At 31.4% G+C, this 25,210-nt stretch overlaps 1 protein-coding gene across 1 annotated transcript in view; it reads left to right on the forward strand.

Annotated features, from left to right (window-relative positions):
- Positions 1 to 2,423: 2,423 nt before the first annotated feature.
- LOC143236734 (alkyldihydroxyacetonephosphate synthase, peroxisomal-like) overlaps positions 2,424 to 25,210 on the forward strand; it is a 29,324-nt gene continuing 6,537 nt past the window's right edge. Inside the window, exons 1-14 of the mRNA XM_076475192.1 lie at positions 2,424 to 2,610; positions 5,525 to 5,617; positions 8,867 to 8,957; positions 11,228 to 11,348; positions 12,256 to 12,330; positions 13,521 to 13,592; positions 14,187 to 14,266; positions 14,999 to 15,079; positions 17,213 to 17,392; positions 19,531 to 19,585; positions 20,351 to 20,478; positions 21,315 to 21,366; positions 22,266 to 22,405; positions 23,683 to 23,732. Coding sequence (XP_076331307.1) covers positions 2,510 to 2,610; positions 5,525 to 5,617; positions 8,867 to 8,957; positions 11,228 to 11,348; positions 12,256 to 12,330; positions 13,521 to 13,592; positions 14,187 to 14,266; positions 14,999 to 15,079; positions 17,213 to 17,392; positions 19,531 to 19,585; positions 20,351 to 20,478; positions 21,315 to 21,366; positions 22,266 to 22,405; positions 23,683 to 23,732 — 1,319 coding nt within the window. The 5' untranslated portion in view covers positions 2,424 to 2,509. The remainder of the gene's footprint in view (positions 2,611 to 5,524; positions 5,618 to 8,866; positions 8,958 to 11,227; positions 11,349 to 12,255; positions 12,331 to 13,520; positions 13,593 to 14,186; positions 14,267 to 14,998; positions 15,080 to 17,212; positions 17,393 to 19,530; positions 19,586 to 20,350; positions 20,479 to 21,314; positions 21,367 to 22,265; positions 22,406 to 23,682; positions 23,733 to 25,210) is intronic.

Consider the following 25,210-nt stretch of genomic DNA (forward strand, 5'->3'; position numbering starts at 1 on the left):
GGCCTTCCCTCTAGTCTTACATTGCTAAATTAGGGACGGATAGCGCAGATAGCCCTCGAGTACCTTTGCGCGAAATTAAAAAAACAAACAAACTAACATATTTGTTCTTCACTGGTTCCTTTTTTCCTAAATTTCCAATGTCTTCTCTGATTCTGTTGTGTTTTTCTTCCATTGATGACTTTTTGTACGTCATTGACCTTGTTATATTCCTTTAGTATAGCTCACATACCTTTTTTCACCTTCAATATGCACGTTTTTTGTAGTTTCTAAAATTTTGCCTTTCAGTCAAATTTTTGTTGGTATTTTTTCGAGATCGATCTGACGTTGTATTACTGTTATTTCTCCCTTAATTTCCTATCTGTTTCTCCTTTTATCATCTTTCCATTTTATTGAAATTCTCAGTATTTCTTTCAGGCCTGGTTTGTACTTTCGTCGCAGATAAACAAATGTTTTATAGGTAAAGTATAGTCAAGTGTGAAGGAGTTAGTGGTTTTTAATTTTGTTTTCTTCATAGAGTTGAGACTGCAGCCATTTTGCTAAATCAAAATGGTTGAAAACGTTGAAAATTTTCAACATTATTTGGCTGTGTACGTTATGAGGTTAAAGATAACGAGAAAAAGCCACATAACTCTCCCCCCCCCCTTCACACTCCAAAAGAGACGTGCATTGCCATTTTTGTTTTCCTTACAGAACAAACCCATATTTGGCTATATGTTGTTTCCAGCACAAGGAATCGACCCCCGAATTTTGTCGTTGTGAATCAGTAAACTTGTCGCTGTTACACAGGATTGTTTTGTTTTGTTTGTTTAGAATTGAGCACAAAGCTACAAAACGGGCCATCTGTGCTCTGCCCACCACGGGTATCGAAACAAGGTCTATAGCGGTGAGAGTTTGCAGACATACCGCTGTGCCACTGGAGGTATTTCTACAGGAGCATCTGGGTGAGTACCCGGATGCTATATCTTCGATTGCGCGATATGCTGCTGGAAGTACACACTTCTAACTGCTAACGTATTATAAAAGTGACAGTCGGTTCGGATTCTAGAGTAATAGTAGTTGTGTAGGTGGTGGTTGTTTTAGACTGTTTATTATATTTCCTGTAGTCAACGGTTTTGTAATGTTCTTGAGATATGAAACTGGCTATTTAACCACAAAGTAATTATCGGGTTGAAAATACCAAACATTTAATTTTAAGTATTTTCACACATTCACTGCTTTCAAGCTGGTGAACAAATATGAAATTCTGAATTTAATTGTATAAAACTGTATAAAAGTAAAGTAGCTGTCTTTTATTCATTAATAAAATATTTTCAAGCTAATATATCACCTTTGGTTCGTCATAATCGAGTGGTCAGAGTGCTTGACTCCCCATCTGAGGGTCGCGGGTTCCAATCCTCGTCACACAAAACATATTCTCCCCTTCAGTCGAGTGAGCGTTATAAGGATATGATCAATCCCACTATTCGTTAGTGAAAGAGTAGCTACAGAGTTGGCGGTAGGTGGTGATGACTAGCTGCTTTTCCTATAGCATTACGCTGTTAAATTATGGATGACTAGTGCAGATAGCCCTCGTGGTGGAGCTTTCAAAGGAATTCAAAACAAACCCAAAAAATATTACTTTTACCTACATTATTATGACTGGATGAAAACAGTTGTGAACAATAATTACAAAAACGGACAAAAACAATGTCTGGAATTTACAGAATCACACTTAAAACAAAGTTATTAACATATATGTAAAAAGAGATGGTTTGGATTGAAAAAAAATTTATGTAGAGAAGCGAACAACGTTTCGACCTTCTTCACGTGAACCTGACGATAACGAATTACAAGTGGGTTTTTTCGTTATCTCTGTAAGTTATTAACGTTTTAACTACGTAGTTGTATATTTATAAAATGTTGGTCGGGTGGGTTAAGGCGTTCGACTCGTAATCTGAGGGTCGTGGGTTTGAATCCTTGTCGCACTAAACATACTCGCCATTTCAGTCGTGAGGGCGTTATAATGTCACGATCAATCCCACTGTTCGTTGGTAAAAGAGTATCCCAAAAGTTGGCGGTGGGTGGTGAAGACTAGATACCATCCATCTAGTCTTACACTGCTGAATTAGGAACGGCTAGCGTAGATAGTCTTCGTGTAGCTGTGCGCGAAATTAAAAAAAACAAGATACCTTTTCCATAATTTATATTTGTTTCCTTTACTACAAATTAAACTTATTTGTTATTAGACTGTTCATCTAAGACAGTCAACAGTAAAGCGTATTTAAAGTGAAATATACGTCGTTTTTGCTCTCCATTTATACATATATTTATTTTCACTACAGGATTATTTTTAGTTAACTTATTCACAAGGTAACGCAAACAAAAAATAATATATGAGTTATTAACTACCACCCCTTAGCCCTTCTATTGAATTTATCCACGTGTAATAAGTTGTCATTCGATTTCTGAACGTTGCAGTTGTCGCGATTGCAAGTTTCCTTATTTGAAGGGCGGAATTTGTGGCGTAGGGATGGCAACAGAAAGGATACAAACAATCAAGCGGCATTTGGCTGGTTCTCAGGATTTCGGTATCGAAAACAATAGCTCAGAAAAATGCATGCCGAAAAACAGGTTAAAACTAAATATGAATTTTCACATTAGTGATTTAGTTAACCTAAACAGATGTTACAATTCTACAACTGTAATTGGTAAAATGTTTAGCATAGATCGGATTTTTAATCAAGCATACAAAGTTTGCCACTCGACTAACAGTTGTAACTCATAATATTACTTATAGTATTACTTTATAATGTGAGTTGTCTAAAGTTACTTGCTGTAGTTTTTTTTAAAGAGCACTAAATTGTGAAATTGATATACGTGTTACAACTCGTACCGGTATAGGCCTAATCATCATAACCAAAGCACGAATTTCTAACTAAGAGTTGCATTTAGAAGTTAAAAACTCAAGCTCATTGTGCGAATATGATTCTCTGTTTACTTTGTGCTACTGTTAGTATTAAGCTCAAAACCAGGAAGACAATAAAAAAAAATTAAAGTGAAATACTGGTTATTTTGGCTAATACAGTATTAAAACTATGTTTACAATAAACATTCTACTAGTAATAGTAGTACTTATTATACTAAAAGTAAACTTAATGAAAGTATGTAGCACAATTTTTGTTCAAGGGTTAAAAACAGAGACCTACTTGGTTTTTGAAACGTTTACCCAATTTCTGAGTTAGAGGTTGTGGATTAAACAGAAACAAGCCACAATGTGGTTAGTCATGTAGTAACACTTTAAAGTCATCTCGGTGTGATTGTGTAAATTGAGTAAATGTGGTTTTTATGGATCAGTTTGATGACTTTCTGCTAACAGAATTAGAATATCTGATCGTATTTCACATGTATTCATTGTAACTTGGTGAAAATTAGTAGGATCAGGCAATGAAGTGCAGTTCATTTAAGAGTTGTATATTACATGATATATGAGTGAATATTGGCCTGTACAACAACAGAAAGGTTCACACTATTTTCATGGTGCTGTGAAAACAATCCCAGTAAATATTATTATACTTGTTTACTTCAACAATAATCTAAATAGATAATTTACTTTATATTGCTCGATAGGATACCTTAGACTAGTTAAACTAGTAGTAATTCATTTAAAATCATTTAACTTGAAAAACTTTTTTGATTAAATAAGTGAATGTTTAGTTTGATATAAAATAATTACTTGGTCATGTTTAGTATGTTAGATGTGCTTTTGGCTAGTAGGCATGTAAATAATTGGACGTTTATTTCGAAGTATTGGCAACTCTAAAAAAGAAAAAAAAGAATGTTGTTATTAATAAGTTTTTGGAATACAGTACTTGAAAATAAAGAATAAAACAGTTTTAAGGTTACTGTTAACAGGAAAAAATATAATAAGCTTGATAGTAAAATTGCTTCAGATATGTCCATGTTAAAGTGTATAACATGGATCTGTGAGGATGAAAGTTATAAGGAAACATGATTGACAGAGAGCTTTAACAGTGAACAAACTTTCATTGAAACTTAGAAAATATGTATTGGACTGTGGTTGTTTAAAAGCTTGGATAAGCTATCGTTAAAAATTATTTTTTGATATGTACAATAGCAGTTACTTTTTGAGTGTTTGGGGTATTAAGTAAGAATTCATGAATGTTTATGACTATTCATTCCTAAACACAGTATTTTTGTTAATATATACATTTGAAAGCTACTTGTAGTTAATTTGGTGTTCATCAGTTTTAGGATGGCCCCAGTGAATTAAATGGCGTGCTGTACTCTCTATTGTTTGTACGTTTTAATAGTTGTAACACTATGCAACACAAATTTTGTTCCTGAATAGTATGTGTTATTTTTTAATTGCTTATGTTGTAAAAGTACAGAAAATGACCATTATTCCCTTCAAATTTTGCTTTTGTGACCTGGTTAATGAAATTTAGAAATTAACCTATTTTCTCTGTAAAAACAGGCAAATTTGCACATTTTCATTTACATAAGGTCTGAATAAAACAACATATGAATCAAGAATTACATGTATTTATACTAAAGTTATACAAAAATGTTTAGAAGTGAGTAGTTTTTCAAGGTTTGCGACTGTAATGTAAATCACTTTCATGGATCAGCCCAAAGTGTAGTCTCCCATCATGTTTTCGTTATATGCTCCCAGGTCACAAAAGCAAAGTTTGTAGAAAACAATAGATCTTTTCCATTTACTTTAGGCATAAGCAGTTGGGAAACAACACTTTCTGCCCAGGAACAAGAAAAAGTAAACATTTTGTTACATAGTGTAATTATAGTCAAATTGTGCTTCAGACAACAACCTGTTATTACTGTTAGTAATTAAAACAGTAATAAATAGAAGCTTTACATAAATTTAAAACTAAAGTTTTTTAAAATAAATTAGAAGATTCAGCCTTTTCATTTAGTGTATGTTTATTGTACTCTTACTGAGTTGACACCGTAGTATGATTTTAATGGCATAAATCATTGATTAAACGTAACATAGTGCAGAGTTAGAGCTACTGTTAGGTCATCCATAGTTTTGTGATTTATCTTACTGAATCCACTGTGTAACATTGTACAGATGCTGATTGAGCAAATTTCTTCACATTTGGTCTCTGTTAGCAGATAAATGTTCATAAAAGTGATTAAAGCTTAAATACATTTCTTGAATATCGGGAAGTAATCATTTTTGACAATAACTAATTTCAGGTTAGACATACAGTAGAAAAATTTTCTGAATGAAGTTTTAATTATGTTTTAAAATATAATTAAACTTTTAAACTGATATGAGATAATGTAACTGTTATTCCAGTTCTAATGTGTTGCCTTTTGTTTAAAGTCATAGTATCTTGATATTAGAACAAGTGTATGTGAGAGGTCTTTGGTTAAAATTTAGTGAGATCAGATTTCTCTTTTACTAGCACTAACTTATTAGTCTGTTGTTTTTATCAGATAAAGCCACTTTGAATGAAGTTACTTTATATTGATATAATAAGTTTTTTCTTCTTGATTTCAGACATAATGTTCTTAAGTGGAATGGTTGGGGCTACAAAGACTCAAAGTTTTATGTGGATGATAAAACTCGGAATATTTGTTTTGTTGGAGATAGGTAAGAATTTGTGTATTATTTCTTTGAAAGTCCAAATGTTATTGAATAATATAATTTAATGAAAAGTGGCCACTGATTAATATAGAAATGTAATATTGTTTTATACAGATCTCGGGTGTTGTAATATTTGTAAAGGTATTGTTATTATGTGGAAAATTGAGACCTTTTGAATTGGCAGAGGTAATGTATAGTCATTTCTACTAACATTTTCTAGCTTTAAACTGTTGAAATAAAGGTGTAGGATAAATGTTTTCTGAATCAGCTTGGAGACATAAGTGAAACAAGTGATAACTTCTTGGTTTTGTGAATAAAATTATTTTTCATATATAATGGTATCATTATTGTTTTAGATTGTGTTCCACAGGTACTGTAACATTTACTATTTCATTAAGTATTGCTTGTTATTGTTACAAATTACAAAGTAAACATAACAAAAACAACTATTCTGGAAGCTTTCGAGAGAATAAGGGTATTAGCAGCCAGAAACAGTATTTCTAGGAACAAAACAAGTTTAATTTTTAATGCAAGTAGGTTGAGGTGTACAGAATTACCATTCAGTGTATTGTTTATAAGTTTGTATCTATTCATACGTATTCAGAAATCCATTTGTGTACAATAGAAATACAAATAGCTTTGTAATTCTTGATGACAAGAAATCCACTTGCAGTAAAAATGTATCTGAGAACAACTGGTATGGGTATTAGCACTTATTGATAGAGCAGAGAACAACATTTTGACCTCATTAGGTCATCTTCATGGTTAACAAAGAGAGAGCTGCAACTTTTTTCAAGTTTGTTTGCAAGTTGTTCCTTTGTTCTAATTAACAAATGCAAAATCAAATAAGCCCTACTTATACAACAACTGAAACCAAAATTAAACCTATATAAATGAATGCCTTTATATCTATACTAATTAATAACCCAACATCTAATTACAATGTCCCCTACAATCCCACAAACATTCATACTCTCATCCCAAAGATGTGCCTGGCAACAGTCATTTGCAAGCTCTCTCTTTGTTAACCTTAAGATGACCTAGGAAGGACAAAATGTTATTCTCTGCCTTATTAGTAAGTGTTAATACCAATACCAGTTGTTCTGAGATACACAAATAGCTTTGTAGCATAAAATAGTCTCAGACTGTTAGAATTTTGTGTATTGACAGAGTTCCTGTATTCCTGGGCTTTCCACTTCTTAAGAACCTGAATTTCTTTGCTATGTAAAAAGTTAAGGTTTTGTAATTGTACTGTAAGAATGATTTACAGTAATTTGTTAATATGGTATTAGACACTAGTCACAATAATAGTTACATTGTAGAAAGTGTTGTTTATTCTGAAACAACAATATTGTATTTATTTTGTCATAAATTAATAATTGTTGACCTATTTTCTTTTACATTTCATGGGGAAAAATGTATATAAAATCTGGAAATATTGGGGATTATGATGTTCAAAGGAAGGCAAGAGGCAGTTGTCCACCTTTTGTTTCGTACAACTGTTTGGTTGTAGTAGCACTATACTTATTTTAAACATATAGTTTGTAAAATGCTTTCATTTTACCAGTCCCATATAATGTCCATTCCTTTGCAAGAAGTTTGTGTGGGTGAACTTTCCTTAACAGACTATGGAATGTGGAAGAATTGATGATTGGAACATGAATTTTTTTCCATTATCTTTGTAGCAAGGAAACAAACCACTTATTTTACATTTTCTAAACTTTGATGACAGACTATTTTAACTTTAAAAATAATCTTCAATTTTTGTATTTGCAAAAAATACAACAAACCACACTGAGGCATGCTGCTCCCACCTTTACTGAAACACAGAACTGTTGAATGTTGCTGATTGGGCAACAGATTTGTTTACTCTTTCCACATGATTGAGTTGAGAGAAACAGTAGCAAGTTAAAATGACAGTTCAGACTTTCTCATACAACAACAGAAAGAAAGATAAAATAAAAGTTCAATATGTGAACACTTTGGTGTAGGAATAGATTAATAAAATCCAACCTGTAAAATATGTGTTGCCAAGGTTAAATGCAAACAAAATAATATCAATAATATGATCTTGTACTTATGGCTTCAATGTCCAAAAATACACCTGTGTAGTTGTTCAGAAAAAAGAATGATCAGAGGATTACACATGACATTGGTTGGATTAACTCTTTGAACCCATAAATTTTTTGCACGTTCTGTTGTTGATCTGAAACCTTTTTTGAACCAACTGACAATGCTTCACATAGCTTCAGTTCTATTTACAAAAAATGGATAATAACGTGGTATGGATTAGTTTCAGCCAATGAGACCTTATTGGACAATGTCATCATTTAATGGGTAAATCAAATGCTGCTCTAGTTTAAAGAGTTAAAGAAGTCAACATTTTATGAATTTGTTAAAAAGTAAAAAGCTTTTTGTAAATAATGATTCAGAAGTGAGAACAGTGGATAGAGCTTTGGGATGTGTGTATGTATGTATATATAACGTCTGTTTACACTGTTGATTTGAAGAGATTTTTATAACTTCAAGAAACTGAATACCAAGTACTGCTTGCCTACAAGAAGACATTTTCCTGATGGTTGGATTCTGAGTAAGTATTTTGAATTAGTAGAATCCATAGTTGTCAAATCTTGAAGTTTGACCAGTGAAAAGCATTTAGGCAACGAGGGACTTGTTGGTCCATCTAGGCTGTTTCCCTAAACTAGACTAGAACTGTTAAATATATAGAAAACAAAGTCCTCAAAACCAACCCTTATCATTTATTGTTTTAACTTTATTGCCTGAACTACATCAGAAGGCAACCCATTCCAAAACCCAACCATCCTGTTAAAAAAATCAGTGTCTTAGCTGAAGATGATTCCTACCCTGCTAAAATATGTGTCCCCAGTTCTCAGGGTTTCTCTGACACCAGGGTATAAAATATCCTAGACATAACAAACTAAACGTATCATTGTGAAAGAAGTTGGTGGTTGTAACTTTCAATGGAAGCACATTGTAATTTCCGAGTTTGGTGTTTTTCAGTTTGTAGGGGAAAAAAAATTATAATAAATATTTTAAGTTTGATTAAAGAAAACAAAACAAAAAGCTTCTATTAACTATTATGATTATTATTATTCTATTAACTATGGTATCCTAGTTGTGAAATGCTACAGTAATCACAATATTTTGTCCTGCAGTTTGTTTGTTGTTTTTCCAAAGATTTTCAACCTCATGTAATCCCTAGTTGTTCTATTTTTTTGTTTGGTTTATTTGCAGATATCCTATAGGAAACAGAGTGCTTCCACTGTTTAAGTCATGGGTTGAGACAACGCTTGGGGTTGACTTGGATGTCCGACATCATTCACAGGTCAGTGTAAAACCTTCGTTTGGCCAAGATTTTCCCTTCAAAATCCATTTAAAGTGTACAGTTGTAATTATTTGGTATTTTGTGTAAACCTGAACCAGAAGTTTAATGTCCACTCTTTTTTTTTTTTTTATTGTACTGTTTCATAACCTGGTTATGTTATTACAGTTCTTCTGACATTCAGCAGTTGTACAATATTTAAGAGAGTCTGATTAAAAGAAAAATTATTTTGTTAACCCTTCAGTAGCACTAACCTCCTTCTGGTCGAACGATATTTTGTTAACAGAGTAATCTAGCCAAGCATTTCTTAAACTTCTATCATTCATGCTTCTCTTTAATAAATATGGTTTCTTTTGTGTCCCCCATGTTTTGTTTAACAAATCAAAGATTGAGCTTGGTGAAGAGGTATGATACACAAATACATATTAAAATGTTGTGTATTGTAGTAATTACTTATTTTCATTAATAAAATATATTAAAATGCTTAATTTTGTATTATTACACTACTGTTGCTGCTCTAATTACTTGCATGTTTCCCCAAGAGATAATGTCCCCTCTAGGGATGACACCCCACATTTTGGGAAGTTCTGACCTAGCCTCTTTTCTGAGATGGATGTATCATTGTTATGCAGTGTTTCTTCTACTAAAATGTTTATTGTATAAAGGTACAACAAATCAACCCCAATTAAGTAAATAACCTTTAATACTTGTCTCTTTAGTTGTAATTCAACTGAAAGAGGGGAGACTTTGTACAGCTTAAAATATATTCCTTTCCAAAATATAACTCTATTAACCACAAGTATGAAGTTTTATGACGTACTGAGAAATGTTTTGATTGGTTTATGTATTTCTAAGTTCTTCTGAGTGATTAAGAAATAGTACTATTAATAATAAATTATTTAAATAATGGTCTTTCATAAATAAAAGTATCTATTCTTTTATTTGATAATCAATTAAAAAGGTTGAGGTTGAAACATTTATTGCTTTTTTTCTTTTGTCTATAGCAAGTTTAAAAATGCTTTTCTATTATCAGATTTTATAACACTATACTTATTTGTTATTTGATTGCTACTAACATTGTGATGATGATGACTTGATTTGTTGTATTTTTCTGTGATATTTACTTTATATTTTAAAAGGTAGAAAGCTGATTAGTGAGTTAGATATGGTATAAAATAGGTGTCTCTGCATGCTGTATGATTAGGCCCAGTTATATGTATTTTCTTTGTCCTCTTCTCACCTGTCAGTTTCTTCCTCGTTCGTGTATTATTATGTTGATGTGTTATCACTGTCTTATGGTTTTGCACAACACATTTATCTTTCTTTAAATAGTATAACTGTTTGGAGTGTGGATGGTATCGATATGGAATCAACATGTTTGTAATTATTAGTACCAATTATTAAATTATTTTTGGGTCTTCTTTTTACATGAATGATGCAAATAAGTTTTGGAACCTGAAAACAAAAGATGAAATGTCTGATGTCTTCATAGCTTCTTTTAAAACATAAAATTAAAGTTGCAGCATCTGGTCACTTTCATGACAAATGTAGGCTACTCCATTGGTTTAAATAATGTGAGGTGTGTCATAGAGCTATAACATTGCTCAATGGTCTTTAGGAATCAAAGTGAAATAAATTTTAAAAAATTATTAGGAGCTTTGACATGCCCTTTGTTTATCCATTTTGGATTTTGGTATTATTGAAAAGTTTTATGTTCTTATTAATTCTTTTGTTTTCTGTTAATAGGGGCATTTAAAATTTAAAAAAATCTTTGTTCATCCATTGTGAGAATTGTTATTACTGGAAAGAATGATAGGTTCCCTGTTCATACTCTAAGATTTGGTATTATTAAGTGTAGTTATAGACCTTTTGTCTTTCAATTTCTTTCTCGCAGTTATAACTTTGTTCAATAGTTTCAGATTCTAAAGTGAGTAGATCTTTCTTGCAGTTATAACTTTGTGAATAGTTTCAGATGCTACAGTGAGTAGATCTTTCTCCCAGTTATAACTTTGTTGAATAGTTTCAGATACTACAGTGAGTAGATCTTTCTCCCAGTTATAACTTTGTTGATTAGTTTCAGATACTACAATGAGTAGTGTAGTCAGCATATTTCTATAGATTTCTCTTGGATAAGATATGAACTTGAAATGTGACTGGATTACTGGTATACAGTATATTTGTTGTTTGGCATATAGGGACTACATCAATGAAACTGAATTGTATATAAAAATATTGTCTTGTTGTATTGTACAAGTGAATTACTGTACTTTCAGCCAGAAATAAGTGACAAGGACTTGCCTGATCCAATTATCAATGAAGATTTTTTGACAGAGTTGAATAGAACAGGCATTTCATTCACTACAGATGGACAGGATAGACTGTTTAGGGCCCACGGTATTTGTAACTTTTATAAACTTTATAGCATATTTTGTTTTTTTGCATATCAAATATATTTGTAACAAACTTCATAGATGCCATAACCCAGTAAATTGATTAAAAAATTAAAAAAAATAGGAATATACTATTTATTTTTGAAACTACTTATATTAATTTCAGTATTCCAGGTGGCACCATTGTAGATCCCATTGACAATTTAAACTTATTTTTTTTAAAGTATTTTTGTCCATAACTTTATTTATTGGATGCCTTTGATTAACTGCCTTCCGAATAGCATGGTCATTCAAAACTGGGGACATCTAGTGCATGCATCTCTTCTGTAGCTGTATGTGACTTTTCCAAGATAAACAATTACTAGTGGCGTCAAGAACAGATTCTATGCAACATTTTTACTAGTGCAGTCACCCATGGTTATCTTGACACGGCTAATTAATCTCCAGTAAATATATACTTAATTCTCTTTCCAGTAGCTAACGAAGATTGAAATATAATTTGGTCAATTATAATTACTACTTCAAGTAAAAGTTTCTAATGAATCTTAGACAATTTAGAGAATTTTTTTTAAATATCTGGAAGTCTGAAGCTTTTGATTCAGGATAACAAATCTTTATGAAGTTTTCTGGATAGAGTTCATCTGATCATGTAAATGTTTATATGTTTAATGTAACTTTATTTGTTTGATAGTTTAAGTTTTGACATGATAAGTAATATTGGCATTTATTTAAAAAGCACAACTTGATGCAGACTTTGCACCTATTTCTTTCTTTTGTTACTGTTTTTTTTTGTTATCATTTAGTATTATCTGCTGTCTTATTGGAAATGGAAAGTCCAGTTTATTAAGTGTGTATCTAATTCTTATTACTCTGAATCTGATTTATTACTCAAGGCTCTTGTCTTTCTTTAGGACACACTATGAAGGAAATATTTATTCTGAGAGAAGGCAGATTTGATAGAATTCCAGACCTGGTGGTTTTCCCAGGTATGTAATTAGATATGGATATTTAATACGTTAGATTTGTTAATGTTAATTACATAAATCTAAATCTTTTCAGTACAATAGTCACTAAAAACTACATTGTGTAGTTGATTATAGTTTAAGCTTAGAAATCCATAAGTGTAAAATTACCAGATTAATTATCTTGGTGATTTAAAAGTAATGAAATAAGTGACTAGTAAAAAAAGAATTATATAAACATAATATATTATGTATATAATATAAATGAATGTAACAAGTGCTAGGTTTTGAAATGTGACTGATTCAGAAATTAATACTAACTTTTAAATAGATCTTTCATGCACAACGGAAATCAAATTACATTAATTACTTTCTGGCTCTCCTAATATAAAATAAGAACAATTTGAGACTAATTTCCTTCTATAATTTTGTCAGCTCATTTTTAAATAATTATACTAATTCTTTCTATATGACCAGATCAAAGTTGATGTCTTTTCATGATATGACTTTGAAAACTTACCTAAGCAACTTTATTATCAAAGTAAATTAGGTATGAAACAGGAATCCTGTCACTAAGTGAAATGCTTTTAAACTTTGCCTTTAAAGCTACTTTGGTTTTTCCTGCACAAATATTCAAATCATCTTTACTTTCAGCTCGAACAGTCACCCACCGTGCTAAACGTGACAAATAGTATTCTCACACTAGATTTACAGATTCTCAACGTAAGTGAATCTCATTGCTGAGATGCTAAATCTTAATCCATATTCTTCCAAGTGTTAATAAAGCTTTGAAATGTCAACGTATGAAACAGCTTTGAAAGAAGATGTACAACTGATGGGGGAAAAAAAAATGTCTACAAGTTAATCTTGCAAATGGATTCAGGCTAAACTTCCATTTTTTAAACAAACTTTTACCCTTTAAAACCACAGGTTCAAAACAAACTCATGATTGATCTTTTTGCAAATATTAGTTTGTCTTCAGTAAAATATGTTTGAAGTGCATGCCTCTCAGAGAAGAACTTCAGAAAACAAGAAACTTTTACTCTCTCAAGATAATCTGCTCATCACTTGAGAAGCAAGAAGTTGATATGTGTAACTTCTTTATTTCATTATCTTATTTTTAAGATATTATGTGTCAGTATTTTAATAGATAACAAGTTGATTACATGTTATTTAGCAGCTCATGACAGTGACTCTTATGTTTTTACTTCCAGTTTGTCATGAACAGGTTGTAAAGATAGTTGATATAGCATACAGACATGATGTTGTAATAATTCCTTTTGGAGGTAAGTACATGTTAAAAGATTTAGGATTACATATTTCATGTGCACCATAAAAACAGTGTTTAGAATTAATATCTCAATGTCGTAGTCTAGCTTAACTGAAGAATTCTGATGTCGATTTAAAAGTTTTATCTTGTGGCAGACGACAGATCGATTTGAAAGTAACATTAATAAAGTAAGAAAAACGGGTTCAGTGTTGTTGTTTTTAATTATTTTAATCCAACTTGACAACAAAAAAAATAAAGGCCATCTGAAATGCTTTTTTAATCAGATAAAATAATGAGGAAAAGATGAAAAATTAGAATATTATATACACATGTAAAATTCTGTGTTTTTCCTGGAAGTTGTGATGGGGAAGATTTGGTCACCTTTTAAAGAAAACAATAAGATAAAGCTATGTATAGTTATAGAATTGGCTACATTTTAATATTTAACTTTTATTTAATAAAAAGTAACAAATGATGGTGAATACTAGTCCAACAGATAAAGAACTCTTAGAAAACATGTCTTTAGGTTTTTGTTCCATTTAATAGTGATAACTTTTGTTATCAATAATAAAATATAACAGACTTATTAATGTACAATAAATTCTACTAGGTGGCACAAGTGTTTCAGGAGCATTGGAATGTCCAGCAGAAGAGAAAAGGATGATAGTGTCCTTGGATACCTCTCAAATGGTATTTTATCTCGTATAATACCCAAATGATGATAGAAACCATAGAATGTTTTATTTGTATCTGTGATTTAGTTTAATTTTTCAGTTTTACACTTGTGTATAAAAATAATGTCCATGTACATGTGTATGAATACACATACACAAATAAATAATGTCCGTGTACATGTGTATAAATACACATACACAAATAAATAATGTCCGTGTACATGTGTATGAATACACATACACAAATAAATAATGTCCGTGTACATGTGTATCAATACACATACACAAATAAATAATGTCCGTGTACATGTGTATAAATACACATACACAAATAGTATTTTTTACTTATTACCAGAATATTTCTTACCAGTACAAAATTTTGTATACATTGTTACAAATTGCAGATTTTCAACTAAAATAAAATATTATATCAAAACCTTAAATTTTCATATTAGGTTAAGCCAACAGAATTGTACAGACTATTAAATTGTAATAATGCCCCACTCCTTCCTCCAGTGGTAAGTCTTTAGATCCATGGTGGATACTGCGTAGCTTAACTACAGACAAAGAAAACTATGAACTTTTTTTTTTTAATGTTACATTTCACAATTATTGTCAACGTTAATGTCAAGTTAATACTTTCATTCTTATATCATTAAGGTTCTTCAGTTCAACATAACAGTTTGCACTGATTTAAAATTGACGGCAAATAAATGAATATTTAAATTCATTACTTTTATATTTATAGAATAAAATACTATGGGTGGACAAAGACAACCTCTTAGCCCACATTGAGGCTGGGATTATTGGAGAGGACTTGGATAAGAAGGTAAGTGGTAGTATATGGCACTTATTTCCTATTGTTTTTCTTTGCTAATGTACTTGATTTAGGATGTCTAGCAATAATGTTGAAACTTAAGGTGTGTAGAATTATTGAATGTTAAGAAATCCTGCTATTAATGTATAGTTGTTTAATTTCTGGAGTAATTGTTTGTGTAAACAGAAACTTCAGGATATTTCCTAATTTCATCTTTTGGTCTTAAACATGTTAACGGAAAAGAAAGAAAAAAACTGTCATAATCATCCATCGGCTTAAAAAGAAATGGCTAGCATGTTGAACCATGATTTACCCTACTAAAAAGAAGTTGCTTAACATATTGAGGCTTAGGGTGAATTATAAGACCAATGACCAAACACAAACATAAAATTTGCATCAATCTTTATCAGGACTGAAAACTGCAAAAACCAAGCCTCATTTTGAAAGGCTGAAAACTACATGACCAAGCCTCATTTTGAAAGGCTGAAAACTGCATGACCAAGCCCCACTTCTTGAAAGGCTGAAAACTACATGACCAAGCCTAACTTTGAAAGGCTGAAAACTACATGACCAAGCCTAACTTTGAAAGGCTGAAAACTGCATGACCAAGCCTCACTTCTTGAAAGGCTGAAAACTGCATGACCAAGCCTCACTTCTTGAAAGGCTGAAAACTACATGACCAAGCCTCACTTTGAAAGGCTGAAAACTACATGACCAAGCCTAACTTTGAAAGGCTGAAAACTGCATGACCAAGCCTCACATCTTGAAAGGCTGAAAACTACATGACCAAGCCTAACTTTGAAAGGCTGAAAACTACATGACCAAGCCTAACTTTGAAAGGCCGAAAACAACGTCACTGAGCCTAACTTTGAAAGGCCAAAAACAACGTAACCGAGCCTAACTTTGAAAGGCCAAAAACAACGTAACCGAGCCTAACTTTGAAAGGCCGAAAACAACGTAACCGAGCCTAACGTTGAAAGGCCGAAAACAACGTGAAAACCGAAGCCTAACGTTGAAAGGCCGATCGAAACAACGTAACCGAGCCTAACGTTGAAAGGCCGAAAACAACGTAACCGAGCCTAACGTTGAAAGGCCGAAAACAACGTGACCGGAGCCTAACTTTGAAAGGCCGAAAACAACGTGACCGAGCCTAACTTTGAAAGGCCGAAAACAACGTGACCGAGCCTAACGTTGAAAGGCCGAAAACTACGTGACCGAGCCTAACGTTGAAAGGCCGAAAACTACGTGACCGAGCCTAACTTTGAAAACAAGGAGAAAAACATTTCTAATAGATGTTCTGATATCTTTGTATGTGAAATAAAAAAAAATGAAGCTGAAGAAATATAATGAAATGGTATGTTAGATTTTCTATTTGTAGATTTATGTTACCTCTTAAAGATTGGCTGAATAACCTTGTAATTAGCTTGCAAGGATGTTTAGCCTAAGATCCATAGTATGTATAAAATTACTACCAAAACAAAATATGCTCACATTTTGAGGCTGTGGGTGTGTTATAAGATCAACAGTCAGATTATACTGTTTAATCTTACAAGAATAGTAATAATTAGCTGCCTTTTATCCAGTTTATCACTTAAATTATGAGTGTATAGTGCAGGTTGCTGTGAATCTAGCTTTGAATGGAAACAAACTAGTGAAGTAATATTTTTAACTTTCTGTTGAATTGATGAAATAGATAACACCCAGAAGATTGAAACCAGAAATCTGAAGTTTGAATTTTTCACTTGTGTATTTTTATAAACCTTGATGTTTTTTGTTGTTTTTTTTCAAAAGTTATTTTTGTTATTAAAAATCATTGACAGTTTAATACAAACATGGCATAACACAGCAAAGTGAAACCTGATACAGTTGAATTTAAAATATCTAGCTAAGCCTGTCTTGCCTTGTTTGATGAAAGACATGTATTATGCTTTAACATCATAATTAAAATGAATTACAAAACAGTAAAGCAAGTTTCAAAAATATGCAATAGTCTAACTGTGGCAGAAACAGTTCACCTAGATCTATCAACAGCATACCACAGTGTACCTTATAACTCAAGTATATTGTGTACAGTTACAGTTTAGTGTGAAGAAATTTAAAATCTGTCGAGACTATCCGTATCAACATTCTGTTTGTTTTTCTTAGCTTGCTGAGTATGGTCTCTGTACTGGCCACGAACCTGACTCTTATGAGTTCAGTTCATTGGGAGGCTGGGTGGCCACGAGGGCTTCTGGAATGAAAAAGAATGTCTATGGGAACATAGAAGATATGGTAATTCATGTAAAAATGGTTACATCTCTTGGTGTCCTCGAGAAAAACTGCAATGTAAGATTATGTTTTGGCTTCATAAACTCCTTTTACTTTTATATATAAACATACATCAAATTTGTTTTAACTCGCATGTTCTGTGAATATGAATAAACTTTTAATTTAATCATTACTGTATTTATGAAAACAGAGCAATTTAAAGTATATAAGCTCTTTAAAATTTGGTTTTTAGTTTTTCACTGTGTTAGCTCATCACCACACTTCCTAGGCCTATCTCCTGTGCAAGTTCTTCATCTTTTTAAGGGGCTTTGACAAATGTATCATTGTTTCCACATCAAAACTGGGTGTCTGAATGTCCAAATTTACAGGTTCAGCTATATATTGTTTTAAATTTATGTCATGAGAAGTACAATGCTTTTATGATGTGATAAGTGTACCATTTCCAACTGGAAAATGCATATCTAGTCTTTACCGGATGTGGAGAAACATATTCAGAGAACATTTCCATGCAAGAGACAAATACGAAAAATTGGATGTAATTCAATTAATCTGCTAGAAAGCGATATGAAATGTTGTGCTTCCAAGTGGTAAACCGAAGAGATTATAATACTACTAACAAGGTTTTCACACCTATGATGGGCAAAGCACATATAGGGTGTTCGGAAAGTCACTGTGCAGTTTTGTAATCATATGTCTATTCAGTCTATTTCAAGGCAGCAACTGATAGCGGTGTTTAGAAACAAAATAGGAAGGATCCAAGTCTGTATTGATGCCAACGAGGTTACTTTCAACATTGTTTATAATTGTCATTCATATTTACCTCTTGTATTCTATATTGAAATAAGTCTGTTAATAAATAATATAAGTGCACAGTAACTTTCTGAATGCCCTGTATAACCTATTACATGATTTTGTACCTAACAAACAAAGAAACATAACTTCCTATTAAGTTATCAGTAGTTTTTCAAATTAATCTGACAAAAGGCCCATGGAAACATTCAAAATGAGTGGTGAAAATCTCTTTGAACCCTAAGTGTTAAACATACAAGAATAGAAGAATTAGGTTTTTATCTACCTCATAGGGTACACGTCACTGTTGTTAATGTAGCATTTTCAAATTGTTTGCCTGATACACATTGTGTAACAATATTTAACACTTAAATTGTTGATTTAGTTGTATAAAAAGTTATTCATCATTTTCCTGTTTTAAAAATGTACTGATTAATGTTGTTGGAACTTAGCCTTAAGTTAATGTTAAACTTAAGATTCAACTCGTACAGATAGTTTATACTTGTTATTACACAGTAGAAATCTATTCAAACAATGTTTCAACCTTTCTATACATGTGTTGTTAAATGATAAAGTTTATAAATGTCGAACAACTCTTACTGAGCCTCGACTAACAAACTGTGGAAATGCTGTGCAAATCTTACTGTCTGGTAGTGAATTAAAAATTTGAAATAAACATAACTATTGTATTATAAATGAGTAAGTTTCCAAAACTAGCTAGTTCAACTAACAAGAAATTGATTTAAAGATATTTCTAAAGAAACTCTGTTAATAAAATACTGCCTCAATCCTCCAGAGATTTTGTTTTTTAAACTTGGAACTGGTGAACTTGTGTTATTAGAATCTATGAAAAACTTAGATTATAAGAAATTGATCCTTTTAAAAATGTTTTTCATATCATGGTATGGAGAATATTTCATATTCTGTTTTGACCTCTTCTTTATTTCAATGTTGTAGCAAGTTGTGAGAAAAAGTTTCTTTTATATCAAGTTACAAATGGTTAACTGCCCAGTTTATTTTTTGCTGTTTCAGACAGAGGATTACTTGAATTCTTTTTATCTTTACACATGATAATTGTTTTAGGTGACAAACAAGAAAAGGGGAGTATTGTGCTTCAGTAGAAGTGTCTGAGCCTTTTATTGGTGTTAATACTATACACAAAATCACCATTATCCATTGTAATTTTATGATGAAAATATGTACTTTGCACCCATACCCAGAGATATTAAGGTTAATTGTCAGGGTGTATCTATATACATTGGATTTGTGTGCGTGTCAGGGTGTATCTATATACATTGGATTTGTGTGCATGTCAGGGTGTATCTATATACATTGGATTTGTGTGTGCGAAGTAAAGTTATCTAATGTGTTGATTCATGTAAGTTAGATTCTTGCCTTCTTTACAGGTACCTCGAATTTCATGTGGCCCAGATATTCATCATTTTATCCTGGGTTCAGAAGGTAAGATGTAAACAGATTTATTAACATGACCATTTTGATTTCTAGAAATATTTTCTTCATGCTCTACTGATAGAGAAACTTTGTTAGTGAGTTAAAATATCTACAACAATAACATTATGTATGTACACTTTGAATACTAGGTTTTTATTCCTGTCAGTTTCTTTCATAAATATTAATAGATGACAAAGAGTTCTTTTATTTTATTCCACTAGTTTTCTGTGTTTGTATATTATTACTTATTGAAATTATTAATAGATTCAATTCTACTTGTTTGCTTTCTTTACAAAGTATCCCATTTGAAATTACCAGTTTGATTATTCTGACACTTTTTAACATTAGTGGAAAATGAGCAGAAATAGCAAGAGATTCGTATGTGATGACCTTTTAATGTAAATTATGTATAAGTAAATAATGTTAAGTTTCTGTTTTTCATGTGTGTCTATTCTAAATCTATTTTAAAAAGGAGTTTATGGAACAAAATTATTGGTTTAATTATCTTAATTTGATAATAAAAAAATTATAATAAAAGATATAAAAATAGCTTATGAAATGCTTTGATGTTCACACATAAATAACTTAAACACATTTCTGTCTGTTGTTCATGGTGATGGACTTGAATAATATATACGAGTTAACAAAAATAACTATTCGGTTGTTGAACTTGGTGTCAAAAACCTTTACACAAAGAACTAAAAACAATTAATTAGTGTTTGATATTTATGTATTTGAATGTGCTGTAGGTTTATATTTATAAATTAATTTCAGGAACTTTAGGAGTTATTACAGAAGTCACTCTGAAAGTCCATCCAATACCCGAATGCAAGAAATATGGATCGGTGATTTTTCCTTCATTTGAGCCAGGAGTAAGATGTCTAAGAGAAATAACTAGACAGGTAATTTGAAGCCACATATTAATGTTAAGAACTAAGTGAATATTTGATCAAGGTTGTGCAAAATGTTCTGTTGAAAGGTCGTGTAACAAGCTTTGATCATTAACATATTCATAAGTAAAGAAATTGTAAATTTCAAACCATGATATTAATACTGATATATGCCCCTAAACTTTATTCTTCAGTGAATTTGGCTAAATAAAAAAGACCTGTATACTTTCTACAATTCATTTTAAACAACATATGTCTGCTAAACTAAATTAATTCTACATTGTTTTCAGTGTGATTTAATAAAAAATATTTAAATAAATGGAAGGTTTGAATATCTAATATTGTTGTCAAATGGCCAGAAGGTGTCGATAGCTATTGGTGCTGTTAAATGGCTGGAAGGTGTTGACAGATATTATTATTAAGTTTCTATCAAGTGTCATGTAGAGAGAATGCTTTATAACATTATAATTATCTCCTTGTATATTATACGCCTGAATTTTAGCTTTTAGTATCTATTTTTGTCTCTCACTGTGTTCATATGATAGGATCTGACTGTGTCAGATGTACATTGATATTTTCAATTATAAAACCTTCTAGCATCTGTTGCCTGAAGTTTATTACTGTTTAAGTATATTACTTGTTTAAATTTTAGTATTGTTTTACAAGTCTAATATCTCTGGATTGCTTTGTCTGTTTCTTAGTTCATGTTATAAAGTGTCCATGAAGTGTAACAATGGGGTTATAGATTTTTTGTTTTATGTGATTAAAATGTCTTTGTTCATCAGTAATAGAAATAGAATCTGTCTAAAAAAAAAAGTTTTCATAATGTTTTTTTTTTATTCTGTCAGAGACTAAAACCAGCATCTATAAGACTGATGGATAATGAACAGTTTGTTTTTGGTATGTATATTTTCTTTGTTTTCCAGTTGTATGTATTTGTGAAGAAAGACCATGACTTTGTGTTTCAATTTTGGCAACTTAGGGTTAAAAGAGTGAAGGATAATAAAAGCATAGTATATGCAGTTTACCTCCAAGAGGTTAGTTGGGTTTCTTTGTTAATGTTAATAAGTTACTTTGAGTTGAACCAAGTTATTTTAAGCAAATATTTTAATGGGATTCTTTGAAAGAATCTTAAATTCCATAGTATTCACAAAGAAAATTTGACTTTAAAAGGAAGTTGTTTCTAAACTGAGGCATGTTCTGAAGTACAGTGGGATGAGAAAATTCTTTTTTTTTATTGTTTTTACTAAATTCGACTGTCTTTGTAACCACTGCATCACCATGAAACTATATAACTCATAACTCTGAATTGTTTAAGAGTATTTTCATGAAATGTGGCATGCTTCCAGTAAACATTACAACTATGGTGAACAAAATTTAGCTTCTTTATACAGTTTTTACTGAAGATTTCTCAGTAAATTTATGAAACCTTTATTGATTAAGTGCGAGTAAAATATGAACTCTTCATGCTAAGAATAAAAATATACTTGTTTCTTATTTCATTAGCCTAATCTATAGTACTTCCCAAAGTGTTTTTCTGTAGAACTTTATCCTTTACTTTTTTTATCTGCCTAAATGCAAACTGTGGCAAGATAATCTATTGTGAAAGTTCAAATATTGTGAAATAGAATCAAAAAGTACTTTATTTTGCAAGTAAACTTTCAAGTACATAACATACTAGAATTCCATTCATAAACAACTACACAAAATAGAAAGGGCACACTGCTCAACTGGATTGTGAGGTAAAATGCTGAGTTTCTTTACGTAACCCTAAAGCCTATTTCACTGTCAACTTGTAGGTCAAGCTTTGAAGCCAGAAGCTGCTTCTTTAGTGACTGCTCTGATGGATAGAGTGAAGAAGTTTTATGTCACTAAAGTCAAAGGATTTGACATTCAGAAGATGTGTGTAGCAACCTTACTGTTTGAAGGAACAAAGGAGGTGAGTTGTATGTTTTGTATTTCTCAGACTTCCTTCATTGTTTGGCATATAAGACAAGTTAACACTACCACTATTTACTCTGTAAATGAACCTGACAATTTCAAAATTGTTAGAAGTCATTAACACTTTGTATTTTAGGCCTCCTTGATGTTTAATAATAACATTTGGTTGTTGTCGTGACACAAGATTTTTGTGATCAGACATTGGATTTTCTGTAATTAATGACACAATTTTCCATCTCTATGATTAGCTGTATCTGCATTAACATGACAAATTATTAAGTGCCATCTCTCAACACTGATTCTGAATGTGAACTTTTTATCTGAGATTCTGGTGTAAAGTACATCAGTAAAGTCTACACCAGGGGTGGCCAACCTATGGCGCATGCACCAACCGTGGTGCATTGCACAGTTACAAGTGGCGCACTATACTCCAGAGATAAGAATGTACGTTTGCGGGTATATGAGTGTGAGTCCATTTATTAGGAGTTTGAAGTTGATGTGTGTTTGTTTGTCATTTGTGTTTGTGTATGAAGACGTTTGGTGCAATGATTTATTATGTAATTCAGTATATATCTTTATATCAAGACATAATAGACAGAAGAGAAAGAGAAACTTAGATACAGAAACTGCAACCTAAAATGCATACGTGAATACACAAGAAGATATAGATACATTGAAAGAAACCTAAATATAAGGGTCAGATTAACTGTACGTTACAAACCGGATGTTAAATATTGTAACAAAAAGTGCAGCTCAGGATTGAAAGGCTGTTAAAGTTTGTGTGGTGCACCTGAATTAGAAGTGAAAAAAATTGGTACATAGGAAACAAAAGGTTGGCCACCCCTGGTCTACACCAATGTTTCTGTTGTTCAGAATTGTTGAAGAAAAGTGTAAATAAAATAATGCAATTAACAGGTTTCCTGTGTATGTAGATAACGGATGACAGGTTTCCTGTGTATGTAGATAACGGATGACAGGCTTCCTGTGTATGTAGATAACGGATGACAGGCTTCCTGTGTATGTAGATAACGGATGACAGGCTTCCTGTGTATGTAGATAACGGATGACTGACATGTTTGAAATTTTGTTCCTGTTTAAAAGTCTATCTTTTGTAAAGATTTGTGAGAATCTTTAGAGATATATAGAGATATAGAGAGAATAAAAAGATTGGTTCAACTTGCTATTTTTTTTCAATTATTATTTAAAATTTAATACTTGACAAGATTTTGACTTTATTATTATTATTATTTATTATTTTTATTATGATTTCTCTAGGATGTAGAATCACTGGAAAAGAAAATTTATAACATTGCCATGAGGTTTGGGTAAGTGAAGCAATACTGTTTTTGTAAAGTTTTGTTAAGTCCTCAAGGAGGGGAGAATAAGAATCCACTAGTACATATGTAGTAAAGTAGTGTACACCATTGACAGTGGAATAAATATGGATGGAAGGCTTTGTTAACATTCAAGTCTTTCTTGTTTAAGAAAAAAAGAACCAAAAACTTAGGTCATATTATATTTTAAAGTAACAAATGAATATTAAATTTGTTACTGAAGGACTGTGAATGTACAATGTTATGCAGTAATATGTAACTATTAACATGGATATTTAAAGACTGCACAAACAATGTTATGCAGTAACACGGATACTCAAAGACTGCACGAACAATGTTATGCAGTAACATGGATACTCAAAGACTGCACGAACAATGTTATGTAGTAACATGGATACCCAAAGACTGCATGTACAACATTGTGTTCTGAAATATATCTATAATCCAGGGTTGTAGTTAGAATGGGCCAGGCCACCCAGAACTCATTCATGTACCCAGCATTCCTATGCACTGTGACTACTTCTGTCTAGCACTAAATATCACTGAGAAGACATTCACATGAACATGAAAACTTTATTTTAAGATGTTGCAGTACATACTAATAATAGATATCCAACTAGTAGCCTGTACAAAGCCACAAATATAACTTTGTATATATTTTCCATTCCTTCACAATGAGTATGTCTGTATATTAGTTTTCTTGATGTATTAATTTTCAATAAATAATTCACTTGAATGTGTGTATCTTGTTTTGGATAAATATTTTTCAAATGCAACTGAAATGTGAAATGTTTATAAATGTGTCCTGATCTGCATGTCTTGTATTGTATATAAATATATACCACCTTTTCTTAATGATAGTATATTTCTGCCTGTAATTTGGTCTATAGAAAACAAAATCTAATATTAATGCAAACCCTTATACTTAATTATGCATTGTACTAACACATAAATGTACAGTCTTTTTTATCAGTCTATTAGGTTGAGGAATAATTCGTGAGCGTTTTTAAATAATTTCTTTCAAGCATTACATGCAAGACTATACAATACTTCAATGCATGAACACATTACACCCAAAACATTTATTGTGATACTTTATATCATGTAATACCTAGGTATATAGTATGCATTGTTTTAAACGAAATTGCAAGAAATTAAATGCGAAAAGCAGATGGTGTCGAAAATGCTCGATTTTGTCCACTTGACATTCCATTTAATGAGCTGAAAATGAAAGCAAAAATTAAAGACATATGAAAATCAAACACACCATCTATTAGAGCAAAAAATTATCTACCAAATGACATGAAATATTTTGAGAAAGCGTTTCATTTATGAATATATTTTTTTAACTTGAAAAAACGCTCATGAATTATTCCTCAACCCAATATTTAAGTTTAAACTTCGTATATTAAATATTTTTATTATGAAAATATTTGAAAGCATGGTAATGTGAGGTTGAAAGATATTCC

Source organism: Tachypleus tridentatus, chromosome 13 (assembly GCF_004210375.1).
Source record: "Tachypleus tridentatus isolate NWPU-2018 chromosome 13, ASM421037v1, whole genome shotgun sequence".
NCBI classification, from domain to species: domain Eukaryota; kingdom Metazoa; phylum Arthropoda; class Merostomata; order Xiphosura; family Limulidae; genus Tachypleus; species Tachypleus tridentatus.